This window comes from Hemiscyllium ocellatum, chromosome 12, assembly GCF_020745735.1.
Source record: "Hemiscyllium ocellatum isolate sHemOce1 chromosome 12, sHemOce1.pat.X.cur, whole genome shotgun sequence".
Lineage (NCBI taxonomy): Eukaryota > Metazoa > Chordata > Chondrichthyes > Orectolobiformes > Hemiscylliidae > Hemiscyllium > Hemiscyllium ocellatum.
This window is the reverse complement of record NC_083412.1, coordinates 12597912-12625824: the sequence shown is the minus strand read 5'-3', so window position 1 is coordinate 12625824 and position 27913 is coordinate 12597912. Positions and strand designations below refer to the sequence as shown.

The window sequence follows — 27913 nt, the reverse complement described above, 5'->3', positions numbered from 1 at the left end:
CCAGCACTGCCCTCTTGACCTGTCCTACTTATCCACCTTCCTTCCCACCTATCCTCTCCACCCTCCCCACCGACCTATCACGACTACCCTCACCAGCATCTACCTATTGCCTTCCCAGCTACCTTCCCCCCCCAATCCCACCACCCAGTTTATTTCCAGCCCCCTCTCCCCCTCTGCGTTCCTGATGAAGAGCTTATGCCCAAAACATTGACTCTCCTACTCCTTGGAGGCTACCTGACCTGCTGTGCTTTTCTAGCACCACACTCTTTGACTCTGACTCTCCAGCATCTACAGTCCTCATCTTCTCCCAGACACCCCCATCACCATCTCTGGATATGTCCTATCCCACTGGCAGAGGTAGCAGCACAATAGTATACAGTTGGGAGGGAGTTGGCCTTGGAGTCCTCAACATTGGCTTCAGGTTAAACACGGACAAGGGAACCTCCTGCTGGTTACCACACACTGTCCTCCCCCAGCTGATGAATTGGTTCTCCTCCATGTTGAACAACTTTTGGAGGAATACTGAGAATGGCAAGGGCTCAAAATGTACTCTGGGTGGGGTCTTCAATGTTCACCATTAAGTGTACTTTGAGACAAAGTCCCACCTTCACATTGAGAATAGCCTCCATCGTGTTTTGTGACACTATCACTGTGCTAAATGGGACAGACTTCAAACAGATCTAGCAACTCAAAGATTGTGGTGCTGTGGGCCATAAACCGCAGCAGAACTGTACTCCAGCACAAACTGTAACCTCATGATCTGGCACATCCTCCACTCAATCATTACCATCGGGCCAGAGAATCAACTATGGTTCAGCAGAGAGTGCAGGAGGGATGGCAAGAGCAACACCAGGCATACCTGAAAAGGCAGTGTCAACTTGGTGAAGCCACCAAACTGGACTACTTGCATGCCAAACAGCATAAACAACAAGTGATAGATAGAGCTAAGCCATCCCACAATCAACAGATAAGATCTAAGCTCTACAGTCCTGCCATATCCAGTCATGAATGATGGTGGATAGATGAAATAACTCATTGGGGGTGAAGGCTGTATGAATATCCCCATCCTTAAAAATGGAAGAGGCCAACATATCAGTGCAAAAGATAGGGCTGAAACATTTTCAATAATCTTCAGCCAGATGTGCAACTGGATGATCTAACTTCACCTCCTCCAGTGGTTCCCAGCATCACAGATATCAGTCTTCAGCCAATTCCATTCATTGCACATGATATCAAAAGACAGTTGGGGCCACTGGACACTGCAAAGCTATTGTGCCTATCAACTTCCTGATTGCTGCATCTCCCTGTTTATTTCCATTGACTGGTGTTCAAGGACACCCAGATCCCTTTGTATATCCACATTTTTCAATATTTCACCATCTAAATAATAATAGAACTGTGTGCAATATTCGAAAAGTGGCCTAACTGGAGTTCTTTACATCCGCAACATGCCTTGCCAATTTTCATTGGAGATAAGCATGCCATCCATCTTCTTGATGACCAATTCCACTCGTGTTGCCACTTTCAGGAAGTTGTGGACCTATACACCTAAATTCTTTTGTATGTTGATGAAACTAAGGATCCTACAACTTACTGTCTATTTCAGCCCATATTAGATTTTTCAAAAACGCATTTGTCCGAATTAAATTTAATCTACCTTTTCTCCACCCAAGTCTCCAGCCTTTCTGTACCCTGTTGCCATACTCTGACAAATCTCCTCACCATCTGTAATTCCCTCATTGCAAATGTACTAATCAGCCCATCTACATTCTCCTCCAAATCAAAACAACAGGGGCCCCAGCACCGATACCTGTGGATCACCACTGGTCACAGATTGCCAGTAAGAAAGACATCCTTCCATCACCACTCGCTAACTTCCACAACCAAGCCAGTTCTGCATTCATCTTATCAGCTCATCATGGATTCTGTATGGCCTCATCTTCTGCATCAACCCAGCATGAGGCACCTTGTCAAAGAAATTGCTAATGTCCTGTAGATAATACCTACTGGCCAGCCCTCATCAATCCTCTTTGCCACTTCCTCAAAAACCACTATCAAGTCTGACAAACACAACCTTCCCCACACAAAGACATGCTGCCGATCGCCAATGAGTCCATATTTTTCCAAATGTGAGGAAATGACCCACTCAACTCATTATTCTGTTCCATTATTTAAATAGATCAGAGCCTAATCTGTTTCTCAACTCCCTTGTTCTCTACTCCTGAATAATGCAGCCTGACAAAAAAAAAACCTACCGTTCGCAATTGACGCCGCTTTTCCACAGAATGAATGGGATCACCTCTCCACCCTCCTTTAAGGGAAAAATTGTTTCCTGACAACCTTCCTCAACTTAAGTCAAATTTCAAAGTCGCCCCATGCTCTGACCTCCTCCATCCCTCCTCCCCCACCAGCGGGAAGTCCTTCTGTCCCTGTTCAACTTTGGGAATATTCGGCTGTTTCTACTCCCACTTTATCTCATGGTTTGTGTACGGTTACCGTTCTACTGTCTCTGTGATCCCTTCACTACATTGGTGTTGTGTCATTCTAACAATTAAGTAGCGACATCTTGCCCCCTCCCCAAAAGGTGTGCTCTTTCACTAATTAATTTTAGAACAGCTTGCTTAGTTTCAATCACTGAATGCGACTGGTACTTGGTGCATTGTGTATGAAATGACTGTGGTCTGAAGGAATCAGGATCTGTGGTTATTGTTAAGACCCTCTTGTCCAGTTAATCTGTTCCGAGGTCAGGTTCATAGGAAGGTTATTGAAATGATCCTTTCAGCAGCTTATTCTGGCCTTTTATCCAATTACTGTAACCCACATCCTGCAACTGATTGGCACTTATTGAATGTCATTTAACACAGCAACTTTCCGGCTTCAGCCTATTTGATCTTACTTGGTTTCCTTTTCTCTTCTTCAGTCTCTTCTTGTTCAGCTTTTTGCAAGCGTATAGTTTCCCTGTGGCTTTCATCTGACAAGCAGACACCTCGCCAAACCCTCCCTTCCCCAAGACCCGAAACTCCAGGAACCAGTCCTCCCCAATGGGCTGAGCCTCCAGCCATTTCCACTGCAGGAACCGCATAAAATACATGCTCTCTTTGTAGAGCTCAAAGGGACTGTCATCCCTTAAGAATTTCATGGTGGCCTCTTTGCATTCCCTGAAGAGGTCCTCCCTGACATTCTCACAGTCTTCCTTCACTCTCAAGATGCTCTTTTCTTCTAAATAAGTGCAGAAGAGCTCAGCCCCTGACTCCAAGAACTTGCTGATAATATTTCGAGCTTTCTCGAGACGGTCTTCATCTTCTGCTGTGTCGTAGACTTCAATAGCCTTCCAGAGTTCATTGGCCGGTCTGTACTCTGCCACTGAGTCCAAGTACTGCTGGAATAGCTTCTTCCCAATGGGCTGTTTGACACAGATGCTCTCAAAGGCCAGTTCGATCTTCTCCTTCAGGGTTTCACTTTGGGTGATGTGAGGGAGCTTGAGCTTGGCTCGATATTTCTTATCCCTCGTCATCTGTAGGTTGGCGGATCCATCAAAACTGCCCCGAGCGGAGATATAGGCAGAGTTGGCCACCACCGTCTGCAGACTCCCCAAATCCATCCTGATGTCTTTGGTTGCTAATTCACTTCAGCCAAAGCAAAATCATGTGAGAGACGGAGAGAGAGAGGGCTCAAAAAACGCAGAGCCGGATCTCAATGTTTTGGGCACTACAGCATGTTCAGCAACTGAACAAACAAAAGGAGCTGAGGATAGCCACTCAGTGTCTGTGTTGCTGACATGACTGACCGAGCTGAGAGTGTCAAAGAATAGAGCGTCTTACACTTTTCCAGATCCCTTTATCTTAATCCTATCCAATGCTTGTCCATCTTTATTATAGAGGGCGAATAGCAGTAACTGAAATAATCCTGAGTCAACATCTTAAATAAAGATCTGATCCACTTACAAGTAATTCCCACATCAAGTAATTCATCTCTTCCGCTGACACTTCTGAGTGTTTCTTTTTATATCTGTCGCTGTCTAATATTATAACTGTGTCACACTAATTATCTATCACTATTATAACTGTCAACCTCTAATACACACTAATTCTATGTCTTTCTCTCACATTATAACTGGCACTCTCTAATATTGTAACTGTGTCACACTGATAGTATGGCTGTTGTGCTCTAATATTATACTGTAACCATCACTCTATACTATTATAACTTAAAGTCTGGTTGAAGATTTGTAGCTCGGGTGTCCGTTGTTGTGGTTCTGTTTGCCGAGCTGGAAGTTTTTTATTATAACTGTCAGTGTCAAATATTAAAACTGCGTCACATTGATATTATAGCTATTACTCATTAGCATTGTAACTGTCACCCTCTAATACTATACTTGTGTCACTCTGTTATAGATGCATCACTGTTTAATATTATAATTATCTGTCAGTTTCATAATATAATGGTGTCACACTCTGTTATAATATCACACTTTAATGTTATAATTGCAACAATCTCAAATGTTATTCCTGAATCCCTCTTTAATATTATAATGGCATCACTCTCAAAATTATAACTGTATCACTCTGTAATGTATTAATAGTGTCACTCTTTAATGTTAAAATGGTATTGCTCTCAAGTTTATTTGTGCATCATTCTTTCATATTGTAACTGTATCACTCTTTAATGTTATCCCTTTAGCACTCTCAAATATCATCCCTGTATTACTGTCTAATATGTTTAGTCCATCACTCCTCAGTAGTACAATTGTTTCACTTGTAAATGCTATTCCCTGTATTAATGTTATGATTGCATCACTTTCTAATATTAAGATACTCTCATATTGTAATGTATCACTCTCAATTATTATCCCTGTATCACCTTCCAACGTTATAACTATTATTCTCTAATATTATTATTGCATCACTCTCTAATATTGTAAAGGAATATCTCTCTAATATTATTTTTGCAGCAGTCTCTAATATGGCAGTCAGTCTAATCTTACTTCCCATACTCTTTAATATCCCACCTAGTCTAATCCCACTCTCCTCCTCATTCCCCTCACCCTTTAATATCCCACCTATTCTAATCCTACCTCACCATCCCTCTTCACACCCTTTAATATCCCATCCAGTCTAATCCCACCCTCCCCCTCATTCCCCACACCCTTTAATATCCCATCTAGTCTAATCCCACTTTCCCCCTCATTCCCCACTCTTTAATATCCCACCCACTCTAATTCCACTCTCCCACTCACTCCCCGCATCTTTTAATATCCCACCCAATCTAATCCCACTCTCCTCTTCAATTCGTACACCATTTAATATCCACCCAATCTAATGGACATGAAGCTCACCAGTCTGTAGTTTCTTAAATAATGGCACAACATCAGCCAACCTCCAATCTTTGGGCACTTCACCAGTGATTGTTGATATTACAAATGTCTCGGCTAGGGGTCCTGCAAGATCCTCCCTCCCCTCCCACAAAGTCCTGGGACACACCTCAAGATTTACCTTAATGTGTTTTAAGACTTCCTGCACCTCTTCTACTGTAATGTGGACTCTCTTCAAGACATCACTGTCTATTTCCTCAAGTTTCCTCCCATCCATGCCTTTATTGATGACAAGCACGAATGAGAAATTTAGGATCTCACTCATCTATCTCATCACATAGAAGACCTTGATGATCTTTAACAGGCAAGATTAGAGCGGTGCTGGAAAAGCGCAGCAGGTCAGGTAGCATCTGAGGAGCAGGAGAATCAGCGTTTCAGGCAAAAGCCCTTCATCAGGAAAGGAGGGCTTTTGCTCAAAACGTCGATTTTCCTGCTCCTCGGGTGCTGTCTGACCTGCTGTGCTTTTCTAGCACCACTCTAATCTTGACTCTAATCTCCAGCATTTTCAGTACCCACCTCCGCCTAGCTGATCTTTAAGAGGTCTTATTCTCTCCCGAGTTATGATTTTGCCCTTCATGTACATGTAGATTTTCTTTGGATTTTCCTTTACCTTATCTGCCAAAGCCATCCCGTGTCCTTGATTAGCCCTCCTGCTTTATTTCTTAAGTGTACTTCAACTTCCTCTATACTCCTCAAGGAATTCCACCTGCCTATACATGTCAAATGCCTCCTTCTTTTTCTTGACCGGAGCCTCAATAACTCTAGTCACCCAAGGATTCCTACTCCTGTCTGCTTTACCCTTCACTCCAACAGGAACATGCTGCCCTTGAACCCTCATTAACTCACTTTTGAAAGCCTCCCACTGACCAGACATCCCTTTGCCTGTAAAGAGCCTCCCCACTCAATGTTTCATAGTTCCTATCTAAGACCAGCAAAACCCACCTTGCCCCAATTTAGAATTTAGCTTGTGGACTGACCTTTCCTTTTCCATAGTTGTTTTAAAACTAATGGACTTGTGGTCTCTGGTTCTAAAGTGCCCTCCCACTAACACGTCTGTCACTCGCCCTGCCTGATTTCCAGGGAGGAGGTCATGTTTTGCCCCTTCTCTAGACAGGCCATCTACATACTGCATGAGAAATTCTTCCTGAACATACTTAACAAATTTCAATCCATCCAAGCCTTTAATGCTATGGCAGTCCTAGTTGATGGTAGGAAAGATAAAATCACCTACTATTACAACCCTATTATCCTTACATATTTGATTCTCAATTTCCAGCTGACTAATAGGGGGCCTATAGTACAATACTATCAAAATGATCTCTTCCTTTTTATTCCTTAGTTCTACCCATATAAACTCAGAGGACGATCCCTCAAGAATCTCTACTCTTGGTACTGTTTGGATGTTCTCCCTAATCAAAAATGCAACTTTCCCTCCTGTCTTGACTCCCCTTCTAACGTTCCTATGGTACCTGTGCCCTTGAGCTGCCAGTTCTGTGCTTTCCTCAGCCATGTTTCTGCAATAGCTATAATATCCCAGTCCCATGTATATCCATCCATGCCTGAATTCATTTGCCTTACCTGTTTTGCATTTAAATAAAGGAGCTGAATTTTGTTGAATTTCTGCAGTGCATCTTGTAGATAGTACACACTGCCGCCAATCAAGTGGGTTGTTTTATCCTGGATGGTGTCAAGCTTCTCGAGCATCTTCGGAGCCGCACTCATCTAGGCAAGTGGGGAGTATTCCATCCCACTCCTGACTTGTGCCTTGTAGACCGTGGACAGACTTTGGGGGGGTCAGGGGTTGACTTACTCGCTGCAATATTCCTAGCCTCTGACCTAATCTTTCAGCCAATGTATTTAAAAAAGGAGTCCAGTTCAGTTTCTGTGGGGAATTCAGAGATGGTAAGAATGTCAAGGGAAGCAGGTAACGTTCTCTCTGATGGTCATTGCCTGACTATTGTGCTGTTTGCAGTCATCAGCCCAAGACTAAATGTTCTCCAGGTCTTGTGTGTATGAATAGCTTTGGTATCCAAGGCATTGCGAATGGTGCTGAACGTTGTGCAAACATCAGCGAAGATCCTTGCTTCTGACCTTACAATGGGGGGAAGGTCATTGACGAAGTTGCCACATTTGGTTGAGCCTAAGGAACTCCTGCAGAGATAACCTGGAGGTGAGATGACTGTTTGGCCCAGGGAAACCCATCTTTGTGAAAGGTATGGTTCTGAGAAATGATGTGAATTAAGATCAAGTGCCATTAGGAGAATATGAAAGGGATGGTGATCATCATGTGATTGATGTCAAAAAGCTCCAGACATAGATGAAGTAAAAGGAGAACATCTAAAAGCTTTGGAGAAACAGAAGCAGAAGAGGTAACAGAAATCTGTAATCAAAAATGCACCAAAAGAATACATTGCAAGTGATTCGAAACATGCATTTCTCAAGTAACCTAAAAATCCCAGGGCAATGAAGTGCAATCATTTTAGAACCATAAGCTAATGAATCATCCCAATTAAATGATCTTTAAAATATAACAGAGATGAATAATATTACTTTTTGAAGCCGAAATTGGTGAAATGCAGTCTGATGAAGAGGTACACAATACGAGGTTGACTGAGTGATTGGAAACAAAATATCTGGTGTGTGGTTGATTGCCAACAGGGCAGAAGGTCCACATTGGAGTCTCCCAGTGACTGGATTGAGGACTTCTCCTTTATTTCCGATAAATGTTAGCAACTAGATTTGGGTATGCACAGGGCAGAATTTAGATACAATAGGTGACACAAACTTTGATGCATTGTGCACTATGAGTAGAATACAGGTCATTCTGATATAATGCAATCGCTGGTTTCCTCTGCAACCTCATGCTTTAGAAAACTATGCGATGGAAAACTGTTATAGCAAATCACAGTATAGAAGATCACTAATAGAAGATAGCTATACCCATTCAGTAGAAAGTTTGTGTTATCCAAACAACGTCCATAATTCATCAATCATATTATAGCCAATTCATGCTAATGAAACAAGCATTATAGCAGAACAACCTGTAATCATAAACTTCAAGAGGACATAGGCAAACACTAGAACAAATGAAATTTAACACAGTGAAATGAGAAGTAATACATTTCGATGGGAAGAATGAGGCGAGGCTGTATGAAATAATTGGTGTTATTTTATAAGGTGGTAGTGCCTATGTTGGACTAGGGTGGATAAAGTTAAAAATCGCACACCACCAGGTTATAGTCCAACAGGTTTATTTGGAAGCACACTAGCTTTTGGAGTGCTGCTCCTTCATTAAAGCAGCATTCTGAAAGCAAGTGCCTTCAAATCGACCTGTTGGACTATAACCTGGTGGTGTGTGATTTTTAACTTTGTTATTTTATAGGCTGTGCAGGACTGGATTACTTGCGTGCAAGTCATAATAATCTGAATATTTATTAAGAAGGAATATATGTTCCTGGACTTTATACCTAGGAATGTAGAGTACAAAAGCAAAAAGGTTATGATAAAGCTTTATAAAGTTTAACATTGTGCCTGATTTTGTAAAATGCACTTTTGGAAGAATATGAAGGCCTTCAAGAGAATGCAGCAAATACCTACACAGGCTCCAGGGATGAGGAACTGTGGTTATGAAGATAGATACAATGCCTCTGCTTCCCCACGAGGCTAAGGCAACTTTGTATATCTGTAAAGGTTCTTAGCAATTGTTATAGATGCACCATAGAAAGCATTCCATCTGGATCCATCACAGCTTGATATGGCAACTGCTCTGCCCTGGACCGTAAGAAATTACAGAGCGTTGCGAACACAACCCAGTCCATCACACATGCCAACCTCCCATCATTGACTCCATCTACACTTATCACTGCTTCAGAAAGACAGCCAACATAGTCAAATACCCCTCCCACACTGGTTATCTCTTCCAACCTCTTCTGTCAGGCAGAAGATACAAAAGCTTAAACACATTTACCAACAGATTCAAGAACAACTTCCTCTCTGCTGTTATTTGACTTATGAACGGATCTCTCAAATTTTAAATTTAATGTTGATCTCGCTCTCTGTGTACCTTCCCTGCAGCCATATTTCTTGCTCTGTTCTATTACCCTAATGCACTTTGCGTGGTACGATCTGCCTGCACAGCCCGCAAAACAAAACCTTTCACTGCACCTAGGTACATGTGACAATAATGAATCAAATCAAATCAAAAGATTTTGTTGAGATGTTCAAAATCAGGAGGGGTTTGGACTGAGTAGATAGAGAGAAACTGTTTCCACAGCAATTGAGAATCAAACAGCACCAATTTCAACTTACCAGGACACTGTTTATGTTTTCTGTCTGCTAATGCAGGCCTTCTGGAATGTAACTAAGAGTTATTGAAAGATTTTTTTTCACTTGCGGTTACGACTTTCAGGAACTCAAGCCTGTCTTTAAATTAGGACGCCTTGTCATTGGCTATAGAACCAAAGGTGACATAAGGAAAACCTTAAGTTGTATAGTTAGGATCTGGAATGTGCTACCTGGAGATGGGCTAGACGCAGATTCGATCATGGCCTTCAGAAACTGTAGCAGAGATACAGGGAAGGGCAGGGGAGTGAGGCAAGCTCTTGTAAACAGCTGTCACAGAAATGATAGACCAATGGCCTCCTTGTGTGCTGTAATTTCTCTGTGATTCTACTCTCTCAGTGTAGTGCTCGAGATTAGCACAATTTAAAGGGTAGGCCATAACTGGGTTCAAATGGAAGATGGAGCTGAGGGAGGAGATCAGCAAAGGGGTTGATAGAGTTAGGGTTGGAGGACATGGAGAATGATGGAGAAGGGGATACCGGGGGATGGGTGAGTAGGAGAAGGGTGAGTGAGGATGATGAGAAAGGGAGTTGGAGGGAAATAGAAGGAGACATAGGGCACAGAGCAAAAGGGAGAAAGAAGATAAGAATGAGGGAGTGAAGAACACATTGGGTGACATTCAAGTATGAATAAAAGATTATCACATTTCCACCTGTGAGACTGACAGGCACCACAGTAAAATATTTATGTTCTTAAATGGGGTTTGTGTAGATGATGCTGATCCACATCACTTTTACAATATAGTTGGCACATGAATGTTTATATATGCACACAATACATTCAACACAGAACTAACAGTTAGACAGAATATTGAGATAGAAATGTTGGCACATTGCACTAAAAACTATCTATAACAAGAGCAAAATACTGCAAAAATCTCAATGTATTAGCAGTAAGTCTGAAATCTAAGTAAAAATAGAAAATGCTGGAGAAACTCAGCAGGTCCAGGGAGAGACAGAAACAGAGTTAACATTTTGTTCATCATCTACAACTTTGTCTATAATCTTGCAGGGAACAGCTACCAACATAAACATACAGAAAACAAATGAACCGTCAGACAAAACTCTCCCATAGGCTTGTGTTCATTTTTGGATGTCCAGGTGAAAGATCACTCTTCCCTCGAATTTTTCATAGGGGTTGTCACTAATGATTCCTGGTCCATTAATCTTGCACTGAATTTCAAAGTGCCTGTTCCTTTTCAGAGTCAGGAATTTGACTGCAACTAGCGGATTGGTGTAGTTTGGCTGTAAGGAACAACATTGCTCGTTATTTTTGATTGACAAAGGGCAGGACAAAAAGCATCCACAAATCCTTTGGAGGTTGATCAAGACTCCATACCTGGGGTTGTCTCCCGTAGTAAGGAAAATACGATAGGTCATAGGTACCATTCTCAGGATAAAATACCACATCTCCAATACTCTCTGGGTAGGCATGCTGTCAGTAGAAAACAGAAACTTTTGATTAAAATTGATTGATTCCAACTTGAAAAGGGAATGAAGTTATTTTTGAGGTATGGGATTTACATAGAGATAAAGAGTTATACAGCATGGAAACAGACTCTTCGGCCCAACTCATCCATGCCAACCAGATATCCTAAATTAATTTAGTCCCATTTACCAGCATTTGCCCCATATCCCCTCTAAACTCTTCCTATTCATGTCCCCATCCAGATGCCTTTTAAATGTTGTCATTGTATCAGCCTCCACCACTTCCTCATTCCATACACGCACCACCCTCTGCAAGAAAAGGTCACCCCTTTTAAATCTTTCCCCTCTCACTTTAAACCCATCTCCCCAGTTTTGGACTCCCCTACCCTGGGAAAAAGACTTTGGCTATTCACCCTTGATAAGAAAGGCCGATGGGCCGAGGAGTGGCAGATAAAGTTTAATTTAGATAAGTGTCAGGTGCTGCATTTTGGTAAGACAAGCCAGAGCATAACTTATACAGTCAATGGTAACGTCCTGAGGAGTGTTCCCGAACAAAGAAACTTTGGGGTGCAGGTGCATAGTCCCTTGAAAGTGGAGTCAAAAGTAGATAGGATGGTGAAGAAAGCATTTGGCACATTTTCCTTTATTGGAATCTCGGAGCTGGGATGTCATGCTGCGGCTGTACAGGACATTAGTTAGACTTTTGGAATACTGCATTCAATTCTGCTTCCTGACTATAGGAAGGATGTTGTATATCTATTCTGAATCCTTTCAAGTTTAAGAAGGATATTGCTGAGGTTGGATCATTTGAGCTATAGAGAGAGGCTGAATAGGCCGGGGCTATTTTCCCTGGAGCGTCAGAGGCTGAGAAGGTGACCTTATAGAGGTTTATAAAATCATCCGGTGAATAGCCAAGGCCTAACAGCCAAGAGGCTGAGGGATGTCGAGATAGTTTATAATTCCCATATACAGGGCCGTAGAAACTTGGCCAGTATTGTGTAGTGCAAGCAGTATGTCCTCAACTGTAAATTGGTCACATACATCGTGTGGGGGGGCATGCTCACTGGGAGAATGGAATCCAAGTAGCAACGGAAAAAAAAACACAAATAATAATGGCATTGGATTCAGAGCGTTTATAAAGTTCTGGTTAGGCTCCGACCAGAGAGTCCACATTTTGAAAGGGCATGAGGGTCCTTGAGTTGTGCAGAGTGGACTAACCAGAGAGGTTTGGGGATTAGATTAGATTACTTACAGTGTGGAAACAGGCCCTTTGGCCCAACAAGTCCACACCGACCCGCCGAAGCGTATACCCAGACCCATACTCCTACATTTACCTCTTCACCTAACACTATGGGCAATTTAGCATGGCCAATTCACCTAACCCGCACATCTTTGGACTGTGGGAGGAAACCGGAGCACCCGGAGGGAACCCACGCAGACACGGGGAGAATGTGCAAACTCCACACAGAGAGTCACCTGAGGCGGGAATTGAACCCGGGAATTGAACCAAGAGACAGCAGTGCTAACCACTGTGCCACCGTGCCGCCCATGGATGAGGGATTTTAGTGACAAGATTGGGTTAGATAAACCTGGGCACTTTTTGCGTCAGAGCAAATGAGATTGGGGGAGATTTAGCTAAGGTGTACAAGATTAGGGCAGGCTTGGATAGAAAGAAAAGTTGTTTCAGTTAGGTGATAGAACAAGGACTGGACTACACAGATTTAAGGTCTTGGGTAAGCTATGAGGTAGATGTGAGAAGAACATTTTGTTTTTACTCAATGGCCTGGATCCTGGTGACAGTGAAGGTGGTGGAGGTGGACACCTTGAAGGTTTCATAACAAATTAGATGGAGACTTGAAGAAAATAGATTTGCAGGACTCCAGGAGGGAGTGGGCTTGGCTGCATAAAGGGTCAGCAGTGCCTTAAATAAGCCAAATGCTTCTATCTGTGCCATAATGCCTCTCTGATCAATGCATGAAACACTTTAAAGTTGAGGTCTGAGGAACTGGTCAAAGGCAAATTCTTGGCGTGAAGCAACTACCCTGATCTTTACCAAATGCCGAGATAATAAGAGCAAGGTCTCTGAATCAACCAGGGATGTTACTTCTACAACAATACCCTATGGAGATTTGCAGCGGTAAGTTCACTATTCGCAGCGTAGAGAGATCTCAGCAAGTAACTGACAAACTACTGAGTGTCCTAGTGAGCAACAACGCCCGAAAGCAAATGTTGCAGGGACACAGCAAGAGTTGGACTGGTTTGATCTCAACTTGACTGAGAATTGAAATTGTCTCAGGCCTAATGATCACGGCGGTCAGGATGGTTCATGCTTTGCTTGGAAACAGTTACAACGTGGGCAACTTACCATCGTTTCCGATGTGTCAGCTCAGCCTTCTGAGGAAACAAATGTTTGACAAGCAGGACTTTAATGGGAATAATAAGGATACTCCGTGGAAAATGAGATTCTGAATGCGGCAGGCAAGCTAACAGGTCTTAGGGTACAGATTTACAAATCATAATCTGTAGCAGATCGATTAACAAAACCATATTGAGAGAAAACAGACCACACCATTGCTGGAGGAAGAGAACTGAAAAACAGAGCTGCGGTGAGTGTGAGATTGAAGCTGCATTTGATTGAGTCTGACATCAAGGTGCCCTGCAAAACTGGAACTAATGGGAATCAGGGGAACGCGTTCTCCACTGGGTGGAGTCATACTCGGGTCTAATTCCCCAAAAGTGGCAGCAGGAAGCTCACAAGGTAACGGGAATTTTGCTGCGATAATGCTCAACTGTGAGGTGAAAGTAGCTCTCTGGTTTAGTCTAACAGCTTTTAAATCCCTAACCCTTGATGGACAGATTCTTCCTGACCATTGGCACTCACCAGAACACCGCACGTAACATTTGGGGTGGTTCCATTTCCAGGCAAATAGTTGATAATCTGCAAGTTCAATCAGAAACCAATTAGCTCAACTTCATGGTGTTTTAGATGATCATTGAGCTATGTCACATTTCATGTGTCCCAGCTGCTTAATCTGGCCACTTCGGAGCCATGGTTCAGTTGGTATTACTTTACCCTCTGTGTACAAAGAGCCAGAATCATTCAAGGAGGCCATTTAGGGCTTTTGCCTGAAACGTCGATTTTCCTGCTCCCCGGATGCTGCCTGACCTGCTGTGCTTTTCCAGCACCACCCTGATCTTGACTCTAATCTCCAGCATCTGCAGCACCCACCTCCGCCCATCTAACCAGTTGTGATGATACTATGGCTTTGAGGTGCAGTTTGTCCTTTTTTCTGATGAATAAAGGCTGTAACAGAGATACCAGTCAGTCTGCTCCAAAGCCAATAAAGTACAAATAAATGGATGAGTCTCAAGCTCCCATACAACCAAGCCTTTTAGTTTTGGTTTTCAGTTGCAGTTACTAGGGTCTTGAAGCTGGATCTATTTCCTTTCTCTGTTACAGCTAAAAGCTGGAGGATCTCTTGCTGCTGCTGGAATTGCCTGTGAGACAATCTATTTTACCGAATTTGCCTTTGCCAAGGGTATGTTTATGGAATGTTACTATGGAATCCCTACTGTGTGGAAACAGGCCCTTCGACCCAACAAGTCCGCACCGACCCTCGGAAGAGTATCCCAGGCAAACCCATTCCTCTATATTTACTCCTGACTAATGCATACACCCCTGAACACCAAGTGCAATTTAGCATGGCCAATCCACCTGGCCTGTACATCTTTGGACTGTGAGAGGAAACCGGAGCACCCAGAGAAAAACCACACAGACATGGGGAGAATGTGCAAACTCCACACGGACAGTTGCTTGAGCTGGAATCGACCCTGGGTCCCTGATGCTGTGAGGCAGCAGTACTAACCACTGAGCCACCGTGTCATAGAGTCCCTACAGCATGGAGCCACTATGCTAAGGTCCTTTTGTTCCTCAGTACCCCCTAGAGACCTACTAGAGATTGTGTCTATCTATCCCTATTAGACCTCCCAAAAAGCATCACGTCACATTTATCAGAGTTAAACTCCATCCACAATTGTACTGCCCAATTTACCAGCTGATCCAGATCAGACTGTCGTGTGAGACCATTCTCCCCACCATCAACAACGTCCTTAATTTTCATGCCAATTTTTCTCGAGGGAGAGTTCTCCCTCCAAATGTAATGTTTTTGATTCAGTACTGCCATTCATTTCCCACCACCCTCTCCCCCCACTCCCACCCTTCCTTCCCTATCTTACTGAATACTGTGGAATATTTCAAACTCACTCCTGGCCTCCATTGACTCAGGGATGCGTTATCACCACAATACAGTTCCACAGGGCAATCTGTGCTAGCATCTCACTGGTATTATTTACCATACTCCATGTATTCACATACATGCACAGTAATCCTGACTGAGAGCATTTGCATTCCTTGTAACTGCAACCCCATCTGATATTTCCTATTGTAATGTTATCCACACTTCCAATTATTTCTGCCTGATATGGTATTATCTCCTATATTCCCCACACCCATACCAATTTAGTTTAAACCCTACCCAATAGCACTAGAAAACAGTCCCACAAATGCCTCTGTTTTGCACCCTTTGGCCCAACATTTCAACTCCTTCTCCCACTCAGCCGAGGACATGCAGGTCCTGGGCCTCCCCCACCGCCACCCCCCTCACCACCAGACGCCTGGAGGAAGAACGCCTCATCTTCCGCCTCAGAACACTTCAACCCCAGGGCATCATTGTGGACTTTACCAGTTTCCTCATTTCCCCTTCCCCCACCTCACTCCAGCTCCAACCTTCCAGCTCAGCACCACCCTCATGACCTGTCCTACCTGCTTATCTTCCTTTCCACCCATCCACTCCACCCTCCTCCCTGACCTATCACCTCCATCCCCACCCCCACTCATCTACTGTACTCTATGCTACTTTCTCCCCACCCCCACCCTCCTCTCATGTATCTCTCCATCCTGCAGGCACCCTGCCTCTATTTCTGATGAAGGGCTTTTGCCCAAAACGTCGATTTTCCTGCTCCTTGGATGCTGTGCTTTTCCAGCACCACTCTAATCTAGACTCTGATTTCCAGCATCTGCAGTCCTTGTTTTTACCACAAATGCCTCTGTCCAACACCTCCAGCCTATATAGGCACCATCTGTCCCAGAACTAGCCACACTGTTCGAGGAATCTAAAGCCCACCACCTCTCTAAGGACACACATTTGACTGCTCTATCTCTCTGTTGTTACACCCATTCATCTGAGGTACTGGGAGCAATCCCGAGGTAACTCCTTTCCTGATTCCTTAAATTCTAACCTTTCAGTTACATCTTTGACCCTGGCCACAAGGAGACAACAGACCATCCTGTCACATGTCCTGCCAATTCCCCTATTTATTAAACCCTGTTCCTTAATGTTCCTGTGACGATGCTCTGGCTTCAAGAAGTTATTCTGTCCTCTCTTTTGAAGAGAGGTTGTAAGGCAGAGGTGCCGAGCAGTCTACCAGCACAACTAGAGTAAACAGCTTGGGAGACCTTCTGCTGTTTTTACAGCCGGAATGGGTGTGGCCAGCTCTCACAGATCAGGATTTCTGGGTTTTGGTTTTTTTCAGTAACGTCAGAAGATATTGGGATGTCAAAGGAGCTGGAAGCTTCAGTGAATGTCTTCCAGCTGCTATTCTCTCTGAATCTTTTCTTAATGTTATTTTTGATGTTATTTTCCTCTTGGACTATAGGACTGAATGCAAGAATCGGTGCCTAAATTTGCTTTTTTGCCAAAGGGGTGTGTTTATGGGATGTTACTGTATTGGAGCAGTTAATTAGTAACAGTTACTGTATGTATTATTTGATTAAGTTTTCCAATTGTTAAATTATTCTAAATTCCTAATTCTTTTGTTTATAGTACTTGAATAAATCGTAGTTTGCTCATCGTCGGGAAGTTTGACCAGCCGAACTGCATCTGGAACATAGCACTCCACATCTATGTTTTAAATAAGAAAAGTTAGGGTCTAGTTTCCCTTCCTAAAATATTTTGAGGGGGTCTAGTCTGGTCCATAACACTCGCTATCTTCTTCATGCCTCACTGCATATAGCTGAGCCACTTGCAATGCCACAGACTGGGATCTGGCTACATCCCCCAGTGGAGCTATCACTCACCATTGTGTTCAGATCTGGTTGGAGACCGGATGGCATTTCGAGGGCTCCAGCAAGACCTCCCTGGTCTTCCTTGACTGCCTGGTGTTCACCCATGTCCCCTGTGCCAACATATACTTCAACTGTGGGGAGTAAGCTAATCTATAAATGGGAGATCAAGCCCCCTGTCCAGAGGCCAGAGACCATATCCAGACTGAAACTCCAGTACAGTACTGAAGGAGTGCTGCACTGTCTGATATGCCATCTTGAGGATGAGGCATTAAAACAAGGCCCAATCTTGGATGGAAAAGATCCTGTAACCATTTCTAAAGTAAAACTAGAGAGATCTCTTCAGAAGTCCTGGCCAATATTTATCCATCAGTCATGTCGGTAAAATCACAGAGAATCACAGCACAGAAAGAGGTGCTTTAGCCCACCCTGTCCATGCCCATCCATCCATTCCAATCCCATTTCCCAGCACTTGGTCCATAGCCTTTTATGCTAAAGTATTTCAAATGGTCATTCAAATACCTCTTAGATGTCTTCCCACCTCTAACAGTCTTTCAGGCAGCTAGTTCCATGTAGCCACCAGCGTCTGGGTGGAAAACATGTCACTAACTCCCCTCTAAACCTTCTGTTCCCTATCATCAACCAATGCCCCCTGGTTATTGACCGCTTTATTAAGGGGAAACATTTCTTCCTATGAACCCAGACTCTGCACTTCATAATATTGTAGACTTCAATCATGACCCCTTTCAGCCTTCTCTGCTCTAAGGAAACAAACCTCAGTCTATCCAATCTCTCCTCACAACTGAATCACTGCTTACCAGGTGACATCCTGGTGAATCTCCTCTGTACCCTCTCTAGAGCAATCCTTCCTGCAGTGTGGTGACCATAACTGTACGCAGTCTTCAAGCTACAGCCTAACCCAATGTCCTGTACAGTTCCATCACAGCATCCTCGCTCTTGCATTCAAAACATCTTGACTACATAAGTCTTTAGAATCAGAGAATCCCTACAGTGTGGAAAGAAGCCATTCGGCCCAAGTCTGCACCAACCATCTGACCAACATCCCACCAATCCCCATATTTCCCATGGCTAATCCACATAGTCTACACATTCCTGGGTATGATGGGGCAATTTAGCATGGCCGGTCCACCTAACCTGCACATCTTTGGACTCTTAAAAGGAGAAAGTGAGGACCGCAGATGCTGGAGATCAGAATTGAGAGTGTGGTGCTGGAAAAGCACAGCAGGTCAGACAGCATCCGAGGAGCAGGAGAATCTACGTCTCTCAGCATTCCAGAGAGGCTGTTCCCTCCACAACCCCTATCAGTGTTCCAGAGAGACCATTCCCTCCATGACTCCCTTGTCAGATCTACACCCCCACCAACCCACAGCCCACTCCCAGCATCTTCCCCTGCAACCACACGGGATTTCACCAGTTTCCTCATTTCCCCTCACCCGACATTGTCCCAGTCCCAAGCCTCCAACTCAGCACAGCCCTCCTGACCATCACCTTTCCCGTCTAACCACTCCCCCTATCATCTTCTCCCTCACCTTCATCTACCTATCACTTTCTCAAGCGCCTTCCCTACAACCCCACCCCACTCCCGTCCCATTTATCTCTCATCCCCCTGGCCCACAAGCTTCATTCCTGATGAGGGGCTTATACCCGAAACATCGATTCTCCTGCTCATTGGATGCTGGCTGACCTGCTGCGCTTTTCCAGCAACACACTCTCAACATTTTTGGAATCTGAGGGGAAACCGGTGCATCCTGGAGAAACCCACACGGGCACAGGGAGGATGTGCACAGACAGTCGGCCGAGATTGGAATCGAACCCGGTTCCCTGGCACTGTGAGGCAGCAGTGCTAACCACTGAGCCACCGTTCCACTCTTGCTCATTTATCTCATCGCCGTCTGTGGGAGCTCGCCGTGGCTACATTGGCGACCATGTTTCTCACATTGTAACAGTGACTGCCCTTCTGAAATGCTTGAGTGGATGTGTAGTGCCTAATGGCAGCCTAAGCCTTTGAAAGGTATTGGGTGGGTGGTGCAAGTTCTTCCTCTGAAACCAGACATACCCGATTCATCCGGATTAAGACGCAGGGTTGACCAGTTTTATATCCGAAAGTGGGATCCTCGAGCCCGGAGCAGTTCTTCAGCATCTCCCGATTAAATTGGCAAGAATACTTGGAATCCGGTCCATATCCTGACTGAAAGGTATAGTTGCCTGGAGTGCAGTTCCGGCTGATTTTGGCCTGGACGGATTCATTATAAGCTGAAAGAGGAGGGAAGAGAGGAGTCAGAGCTGGAGAAGATCACTTGATGGTCAACGGATAGAGTCATAGATACTTACAGAACGGAAACAAACCTATTAGCCCAACTCATCCATGCCACCCAGAAATCCTAAAATTAATCTATTAACCCTTCCTATTCGTATACCCATCCAATGTTGCAATTGTGCAATCGCTCCCATTTTCTCTGGCAGTTCATTCCATACACGCGCCACCCACTGTGTGAAAAATGTTGCCCCTTAGGTCCCTTTTAAAGCTTTCCCCTCACACTTAAAATCTATGCCCTCTAGTTTTGGACTCTCCACCTTGGGGATAAGACCTTGGCTAATCACCCTAGACATGCCCTTCATGATTTTATAAATCTCTATAAGGTCACCCATCATCCTCTGATGTTCCAGGGAAAATAGTCCCAGCCTATTCAGCCTCTCCCTATAACTCAAACCCTCCAACCCTTGCAACTTTTTTCTGAACCCTTTCAAGTTTCACAACATCCTTCAGGTAGCAGGGTGACCAGAATTGAGAACAGTATTCCAAAGTGGCCTAACCAATGTCCGCATCCCAATGCCGCAACATGATCTCCTAACTCCTGAATTCAATGCATTGACCAATAGAGGCAAGCTAATGATACAGTGTGCTAGGTGCTCAGAAAATAGATAGCTCATTCGGGGCGGCACATTTTATAGAGAGGTTAGGATGTTTTAACAAGGAGGAAAGTTCTGGTTATAATCTGATATGTTGTTTCAAAGAAGATCAACTGTCAATCTAAAGTGTAAAAAGTGTGATGATTGGAAATTTCCCTGGTTCATCCCCACCAATGTCCAGGCATGCTTTACATGCTAAGGAGGTGTCTGATGGCAAGGTAGAAATAGATTCAGTGTAACTTCTAAATTGACATTGAATAAACACACAAACAGAAAAATATACAAGGATATGAGCATCTTCAAAGACCACAATTTCCCCTCAGACGTGGTTGACGATGCTCTCCACCACATCTCCTCCACTTCCCACACCTCCGCCCTTGAATCCTGCCTCTCCAGTCGCCACCAGGACAGAACCCCAGTGGTCCTCACCTACCATCCCACCAACCTCCATATACATCGCATCATCCTTCGTCGTTTCCGCCACCTCCAAACGGACCCCACCACCAGAGATATATTTCCCTCCCCTCCCCTAACAGCGTTCCGGAAAGACCACTCCCTCTGCGACTCCCTTGTCAGGTCCACACCCCCCACCAACCCAACCTCCACTCCCGGCACCTTCCCCTGCAACCGCAGGAAATGCAAAACTTGTGCCGATTCCTCCCCCCTTACTTCCCTCCAAGAGCCCAAGGGATACTTCCATATCTGTCACAAATTCACCTGCACCCCCACACGCATCATTTACTGCACCGCTGCACCCGATGTGGCCTCCTATACATTGGGGAGACGGGCCACCTACTTGCGGAACATTTCAGAGAACACCTCTGGGACATCCGCAGCAACCAACCCAACCACCCCGTGGCTGAACACTTTAACTCCCCCTCCCACTCCGCCAAGGACATGCAGGTCCTTGGCCTCCTCCATCGCCAGACCATGGCAACACAACGCCTGGAGGAAGGGCATCTCATCTTCCGCCTAGGAACCCTCCAACCACAAGGGATGAATGCAGATTTCTCCAGCTTCCTCATTTCCCCTCCCCTCAACTTATCTCAGTCCCAACCCTCGGACTCAGCACTGCCCTCTTGACCTGCAATCTTCTTCCCCACCTCTCCGCCCCCCACCCCCTCTCCGGCCTATCACCCTCACCTTAACCTCCTTCCACCTATCGCATTCCCAACGCCCCTCCCCCAAGTCCTTCCTCCCTACCTTTTATCTTAGCCTGCTTGGCACACCTTCCTCATTCCTGAAGAAGGGCTTATGCCCATAACGTCGATTCTCCTGCTCCTTGGATGCTGCCTGACCTGCTGTGCTTTTCCAGCAACACACTTTTCAGTTCTGATCCCCAGCATCTGTAGTCCCCACTTTCTCCTGGTGGAGGAGCCCTGCACCCACTCTGCTATTTGATGGGGGCTGCATGTGGTCCCACTCTGTGTGTATTCAGTGCTCATCATGAGTTGAGAAGGTAACTTTTTTAAAAAGTTTTGCGATTGACATATGAAAGTACTGAAACCAACATGGTCATTCTCACAGATGTGAGACTTAACAAACAATCCAGGTCTTTTTCAATATATAATTTCAGTTACATCACACTGTAAACTTTTGCTATAAATTCTATGTCTTACAATCTTATACTCCACAACCACCTGATGAAGGAGCATGTGTGATTTTTAACTTTGTATTCAGAGCAGCCTACTTATGAAGGAGGAGCCAGACTTCACTAGTCTCTCACCAGAGGCAATCAATGGATTCAGAAAGCTGTCCAGGAACTTTCTGTAATCCTTGCCCTCACAACCATTGTCATTCCTTTTCCCTTTAATTGTTCCCACCCCTTTAACGTTGCCCCTTCCATGCAATTCTCCTCCTCCTCTCACAGGCGTCACCCCAAACCACCTCGTATTCGTACCTGGGTTTCTGGAAGATTGCCCAAATAAGATTAGGCTGGATTGTGCAGTCTGCTGGCACTTGGGGATTAAGGTGAGAGGGGAAGGTTTTAATAGGAGCTGAGAAGCAACATTTTCACACAGAGGGTGGTGCGTGTATAGAATGGGCTGCCAGAGGAAGTGGTGGAGACTGGTGCAGTTACAACATTTAAAAGACATCTGGATTGGTACATGTATGGGAAGGGTTGAGAGGGATGTGGGCCAAATGCTGGAAAAGGGTACTAGATTAATTTGGGATATCAGATCGGCATAGACGAGTTGAACCAAAGGTCTGTCTCCATGCTGTATAACTCTACGTCTCTATGACTTTATTCAGGTCGGTTTGAAAATGGCACAAGACAAATTAAAACAGGTCAAGGGCTCGATGGGACGAGTGGGCTCCTTCAGAGCCATCATGGTTTTAACAGTGCCTCTGAATCCGACAACGCATGGCAAACATCTCCCAGAGCCAGTCAAATAACCAAGTCAGCAAAAGGAGCTGGAATTGGGTGGGTAGGAAGCAAAAGTTCCTTAATTTCTCAACTAGATGATGTGTTGAGGTGAAGGAGGGAAAGAGGGTCTGGTGTAGGGAAGAGCAAAGTGAGGGGTCAATTCATGTATCTGCCCCTTACGATAGGACAGTGGTGAGTGAGTGATTTCCAATGTGCTATTGACTGGGAATAGAGATTATAGGAAGAAAGCATTGAAGAGAAACAGAATGTAAAGGCTTGGTACCTTATATGTACACTCATGAAAGGTGCAATCTAAAACAGTTTCCTAAAATTAACCAAGACAAAATCAGTTCAGATTTTCAAATGCTTATACTAAATCCAGTCTGAACCTGTATCAAAATCCTGACAGAATTCTGTGCAGTCATTCCTACCTGAAAGGAAGTGCTGAAGAGCATTGACGTAATATTGCCAGGACTTTGGATTCGAGATGTTGAAGGAGATCTTCAAATCTTTTGGCTCCGGTCGTATTGTCACACCTGAAATAGGGCACAATGCAAACTTACTGCAGTGTTGCAGAGGCAATATTCATAAAAGGAAACTTCGGAAACAGAGGAAAGTTTACAATGTAAAAACTTCAAGCTATCAATGCGTCCGTTTTGTAGGAAGAAACAGGATAAAAAACATTTGCTAATTTTTTTTTGCCTTTTTCCAATTACGTTGGTCAAAAATAAGTTTCATTTGCAATGATTATTAGTAAAGGTAGAGAAGCATTTTACCTGTAAGAAAAATATACAGTACTGTGCATTATGGTTGTATGAAAAACATTCATCTCGGTGGACCATGTTGAAATTTTATCTTCTTTATTTTTCTATTTTATACTAAAAAGGACTTTAATGGCGAATTTTTAACTACATTTCAATATTTTTCTACTTTGTATCTAAGATTTTGTACCGAGGTACCCTGATACCTAAAATGGAGCTGGGGATGGCTCTTTTCACTGTACCCCTGTATCCCTGTACTTGAGTACATGTAACAATAAAATCTAACTCTATTCTATGACAAAGGCCTATTCTATGACTACTTACATGGCTAACAGAACAAACAGAACGTGACATACAAGATGAAGCAATCCCATAACCAACTAATCTGCAGTCCTGCCACTTCCAGTTGTGAATGGTGACAGACATTTAAACAAAGGAGGAGGTGGAGCCTCCACAAGTATCCCCATCCTCAATGACGGGAGAGCCCGGCACATCAGCGCAACAAGACTGAAGCATTCGCAACAATCTTCAGCCAGAAGCGCTGAGTGGATGATCCATCTTGGCCTCCTCCAGTGGTCCCCACTATCACAGTCTTCGGTCTTCTGCCAAATCAATTCATTCTACGTGATCTTGAGATACGACTGAAGTCACTGGGCAATGCGAGGGCTAAGGGGCCTTCCAAATTCTGGCAATATTACTGACGCCTTGTGTTCCAGAACTAGCCACCCTCTTAACCAATTTGTTCTAGTACAGCTACAACACGGGCACTTACCCAGCAAAGGGGCAATCAACAGTGGCACTTACTCAGTTACAGCCTGCTCACTGATGCTCAGTTTGGGTTTGGCTAAAACCACACAAAACCTCTGCTACTTAACCAGTCTGTGCCCATATGAGGCAAAACTTGGGTAATATTTATACTTTGCCCCTCAATTGCCAAGTAATATTCACATCATACAACTGCCGCCATCTTGAGCAAGAGAGAATCAAATCATTTGCCCTTTACATTCAACAGAAGTACTAGTGCTGAACATACCAGAACGTAATAGGGATAAATATTGACTATAAACATAAGCCAAGGGTCATAAATGGTTGTTTAACTGTGATGATTTGCCATTGAGACACATCATAATGCACCTTTACAGGAAACGACAAAATATCATATGCTTATGCTTTCTTTTGCAGCTTATTGCAGGACAAAGGCACAGTAACACATTTCTAAAATAAAGTTAGTGTTTCCCTTGCCTCAGCAGACTCAGTAGAAATGCTTTATCAGCTTTGGCAGTGCCACTTTGGTGCCACGGTGGCTCTGTGGTTAGCACTGCCACCTCACAGCACCAAAGACCCAGGTTTGATTCCAGCCTCGGGTGACTGTATGTGCGGAGTTTGCACATTCTCCCTGTGTCAGCGTGGGATTGCTCCAGCTTCCTCCCACAATCCAAAGACGTGCAGGTCAGGTGAATTGGCCAGGCTAAATTGCCCGTAGTGTTAGGTGCATTAATCAGAGGGAAATGGGTCTGGGTGGGTTACTCTTCGGAGGGTCAGTGTGAACTTGGTGGGCCGAAGGGCCTATTTCCACACTATAGGAAACCTAATCTAAAAAGAAACAAAGAACACAACATAGTGACATGGAATCCCTACAGCGTGGAAACAAGCCTTTCTGCTCAACAAGTGATAGATATAGGACAGATGTCACAGGTAGTTCCTTTACTCAGAGAGTAGTAGGGGCATGGAATGCACTGCCTGCAACTCGCCAACTTTAAAGGCATTTAAATGGTCATTGGATAGTCATTTGGACAAAAATGGAATAGTGTAGGTTAGATGGGCTTCAGATTGGTTTCACAGGTTGGCGCAACATCAAGGGCTAAAGGGACTGCACTGCGCTGTAATGTTCTATGTTCATACCGACCCTCCAAAGAGTAACCCACCCAGACACATTCCCCTACCCTGTTACTCTATATTTCCCCTGACTAGTGCACCTAACATCCCTGAAAACTATGGGCAATTTAGCATGACCAATTCACCGAACCTGCACATCTTTGGACTGTGGGAGGAAACCAGAGCACCCAGGGGAAACCCATGCAGACATTGGGAGAATGTGCAAACTCTACATAGACAATTACTTTAGGCTGGAACCGAACCCAGAGGCCTGGTCTTGTGAGGCAGCAGTGCGAACCACTGAGCCACTGTACCACAGAGTCCTCCAGCACGGTGAAGGCCTTTTGGCTGAAACTGGTCTATGCCAACCAATATGTCCATCTGCACTAATCCCATTTCCCTGCACTTCACCCATATCGTTCTAATCTTTTCCTATCCATGTACTTGTCCAAATGTCTTTTAAACGTTGTCAATGTACCCACCTCAATCAGTTCTGCTGGCTGCTCATTCCACATGGATACCACTCTCTGTGTAAAAAAGTTGCCCCTCAGTTTCCCTTTTAGGCTTTCCCCTCTGACCTTAAACTGATGCCCACTAGTCCTCAATTTCCCAACCCTACAAAAAAGACTGAGTGCATTCACATTATCCATGCCTCTCATTATCTTATACACTTCTATAAGATTCTGCCCTCAGTCTCTGTGCTCTATAAAAAAAGGTCCTAGCTTGTCCAACCTCTCCCTCCAACTCAGACCCTTGAGTCCTGGCAACATCCTTGTAAATTTTTTCTGCACTCTTTACAGTTTAATAACATCCTTCCTCTAGCAGGGCGACTAGAACTGAATACAATACTCCAAGAGCAGCCTCACCAACATCTTGTACAACTGCAACATAACTTCCTAATTTCCATACTCAAAGCCCTGACTGATGAAAGCCAGTGTGCCAAAAGCCTTCTTCATTGCCCAGTCTACCTGTGACTCTACTTACAGAGAACAATGCACCTGAACTCCAAGGTCCCTCTGTTCCACTACACTCCTTAAGGCCCCATCATTCACCATGAAACTCCTACCTTGATTTGACTTTCCAAAATACAACACCTCTCACATCTATATTAACCCCATTTGCCATTTCTCGGCCCACTTCCCTGGCTGCTCAAAGTCTTGCTGCAATTTCTAATAATCCTCCTCACTGTCCACGATACCGCCTATTTTAGTGTCATTTACTAATCATGCCTTGTACATCTCATCCAAATCATCGATAAAGATAACATACAGCAATGAGCCCAGCACCGACTCCTAAGGCATGCCACTAGTCACAGGCCTCCAGTCTGAAAAGCATCCTTCCACTATTACCCTCTGTTTCCATTAAGCCAATTTAAAATCCAATTTGCCAGCTTTCCCCGGATTCCATGCGATCTAATCTTCAGTGCACCGTACAAAGTGGAACCTTATCAAAGGCCTTACTGAAATCCACGCAGACCATGTCTCCTGCCCTGTCCTCATCAACCTCCCTGGTCACTTCATTAAAGAACTCTAATAACTTTGTGAGGCATGATCTCCCACGCACAAAGCCATGCTGACTCTTTCTAATCAAACCATGCTTTCTAAATGCATGTATGACATATCTGTCAGAATCTTCTCAAGTAACTTATCTACCACAGATGTTAAGCTTACTGGTCTACAGGTTTTTCTTTGCAACCCTTCTTGAGTAAGGACACAACATTCGCTACCCTCCCATTCTTCGGGGATCTCACCCTTAGCTAACGATGATGCATGTGGCATCAAGTGAAAGAACAACGTGGAAAACTCTCTGCTGTTAGTAAAGAGCTTATAGCAGGTTGCATGTCCCAATCACATAGAAATTGGTGCCAATGGTTTACAAGGAATGGTACTACATACAGCCTTACTGGGAAACTAAGCAGTGAGTAGGTCAGTATGCCGTTGTAGCAATGGTGGTTCTGCAGTTGAAAACCTAGCCAGGCAAGGGATTGTCAAAGAAAAAGCTACATATGAGGACATTATAAAAATGTCTATTTCAATCTGTAAAAAACGTATCATTATCGAGTGTATTAAGTTTAATAAATGTACCCGATGACAAAGTATTGATATCAATAATCTGGACAGACATCATGGTGACTCAGTGGTCAGCACTGCTGCCTCACAATGCCAGGCACCCGGAATTGATTCCATCCTTGGATGACTATTTGTGTGGAATTTGCACATTCTCTCCGTGTCTGTTTGGATTTCCTCCGGGGGCTCTCGTTTCCTCCCACAGTCACAAAGATGCACAGGTTAGGTGGATTGGCCAGGTTCAATTGCCCCGTTGCATCTAGGGATATGCAGGTTAGGTAGATTAGCCACAGTAAATGCAGAATTATAGGGGAGGGGTCTGGGATCTGGGTGGGATGCTCTTCAGAGGGTCGGTGCAGACTCGATGGGCTGAATGACTTCTTTCCACAATGCAGGAATTCTAGGTCATAGGTAATCGCTCTGTGGAGTCCAGGGATGAGCAGGCTAGGTGGATCATGCAGAGTTTACAGGAGTGGATGCTTTTCGGAGGGTCGTTGCAGGACTTGATGGGCCAAATAGCCTCTTTCCACACAGCAGGGACTCTACAACTTGCAGCGGACAGTGATTATGGTCACTTAAATAAAAGAACTAATCAGGAGCAGATTTGTTTTCTGAAGAACCATTGCCTGACTACTGCTGTTAAAGGCATGAC

At 44.3% G+C, this 27913-nt stretch overlaps 2 protein-coding genes across 2 annotated transcripts in view; both read right to left on the bottom strand.

Moving 5' to 3' along the window:
- Positions 1-3601, bottom strand: part of grk1a (G protein-coupled receptor kinase 1 a) — a 37280-nt gene extending 33679 nt beyond the window's left edge. The window contains exon 1 of the mRNA XM_060832899.1: positions 2897-3601. Within this exon, the coding sequence (XP_060688882.1) occupies positions 2897-3601 (705 nt within the window). The remainder of the gene's footprint in view (positions 1-2896) is intronic.
- A 7193-nt stretch (positions 3602-10794) lies between these two features.
- Positions 10795-27913, bottom strand: part of LOC132820669 (potassium-transporting ATPase subunit beta-like) — a 30579-nt gene continuing 13460 nt past the window's right edge. Inside the window, exons 3-7 of the mRNA XM_060832898.1 lie at positions 22991-23095; positions 19338-19534; positions 14021-14077; positions 11051-11146; positions 10795-10956 (exon numbers count right to left, since the gene is read on the bottom strand). Coding sequence (XP_060688881.1) covers positions 10795-10956; positions 11051-11146; positions 14021-14077; positions 19338-19534; positions 22991-23095 — 617 coding nt within the window. The remainder of the gene's footprint in view (positions 10957-11050; positions 11147-14020; positions 14078-19337; positions 19535-22990; positions 23096-27913) is intronic.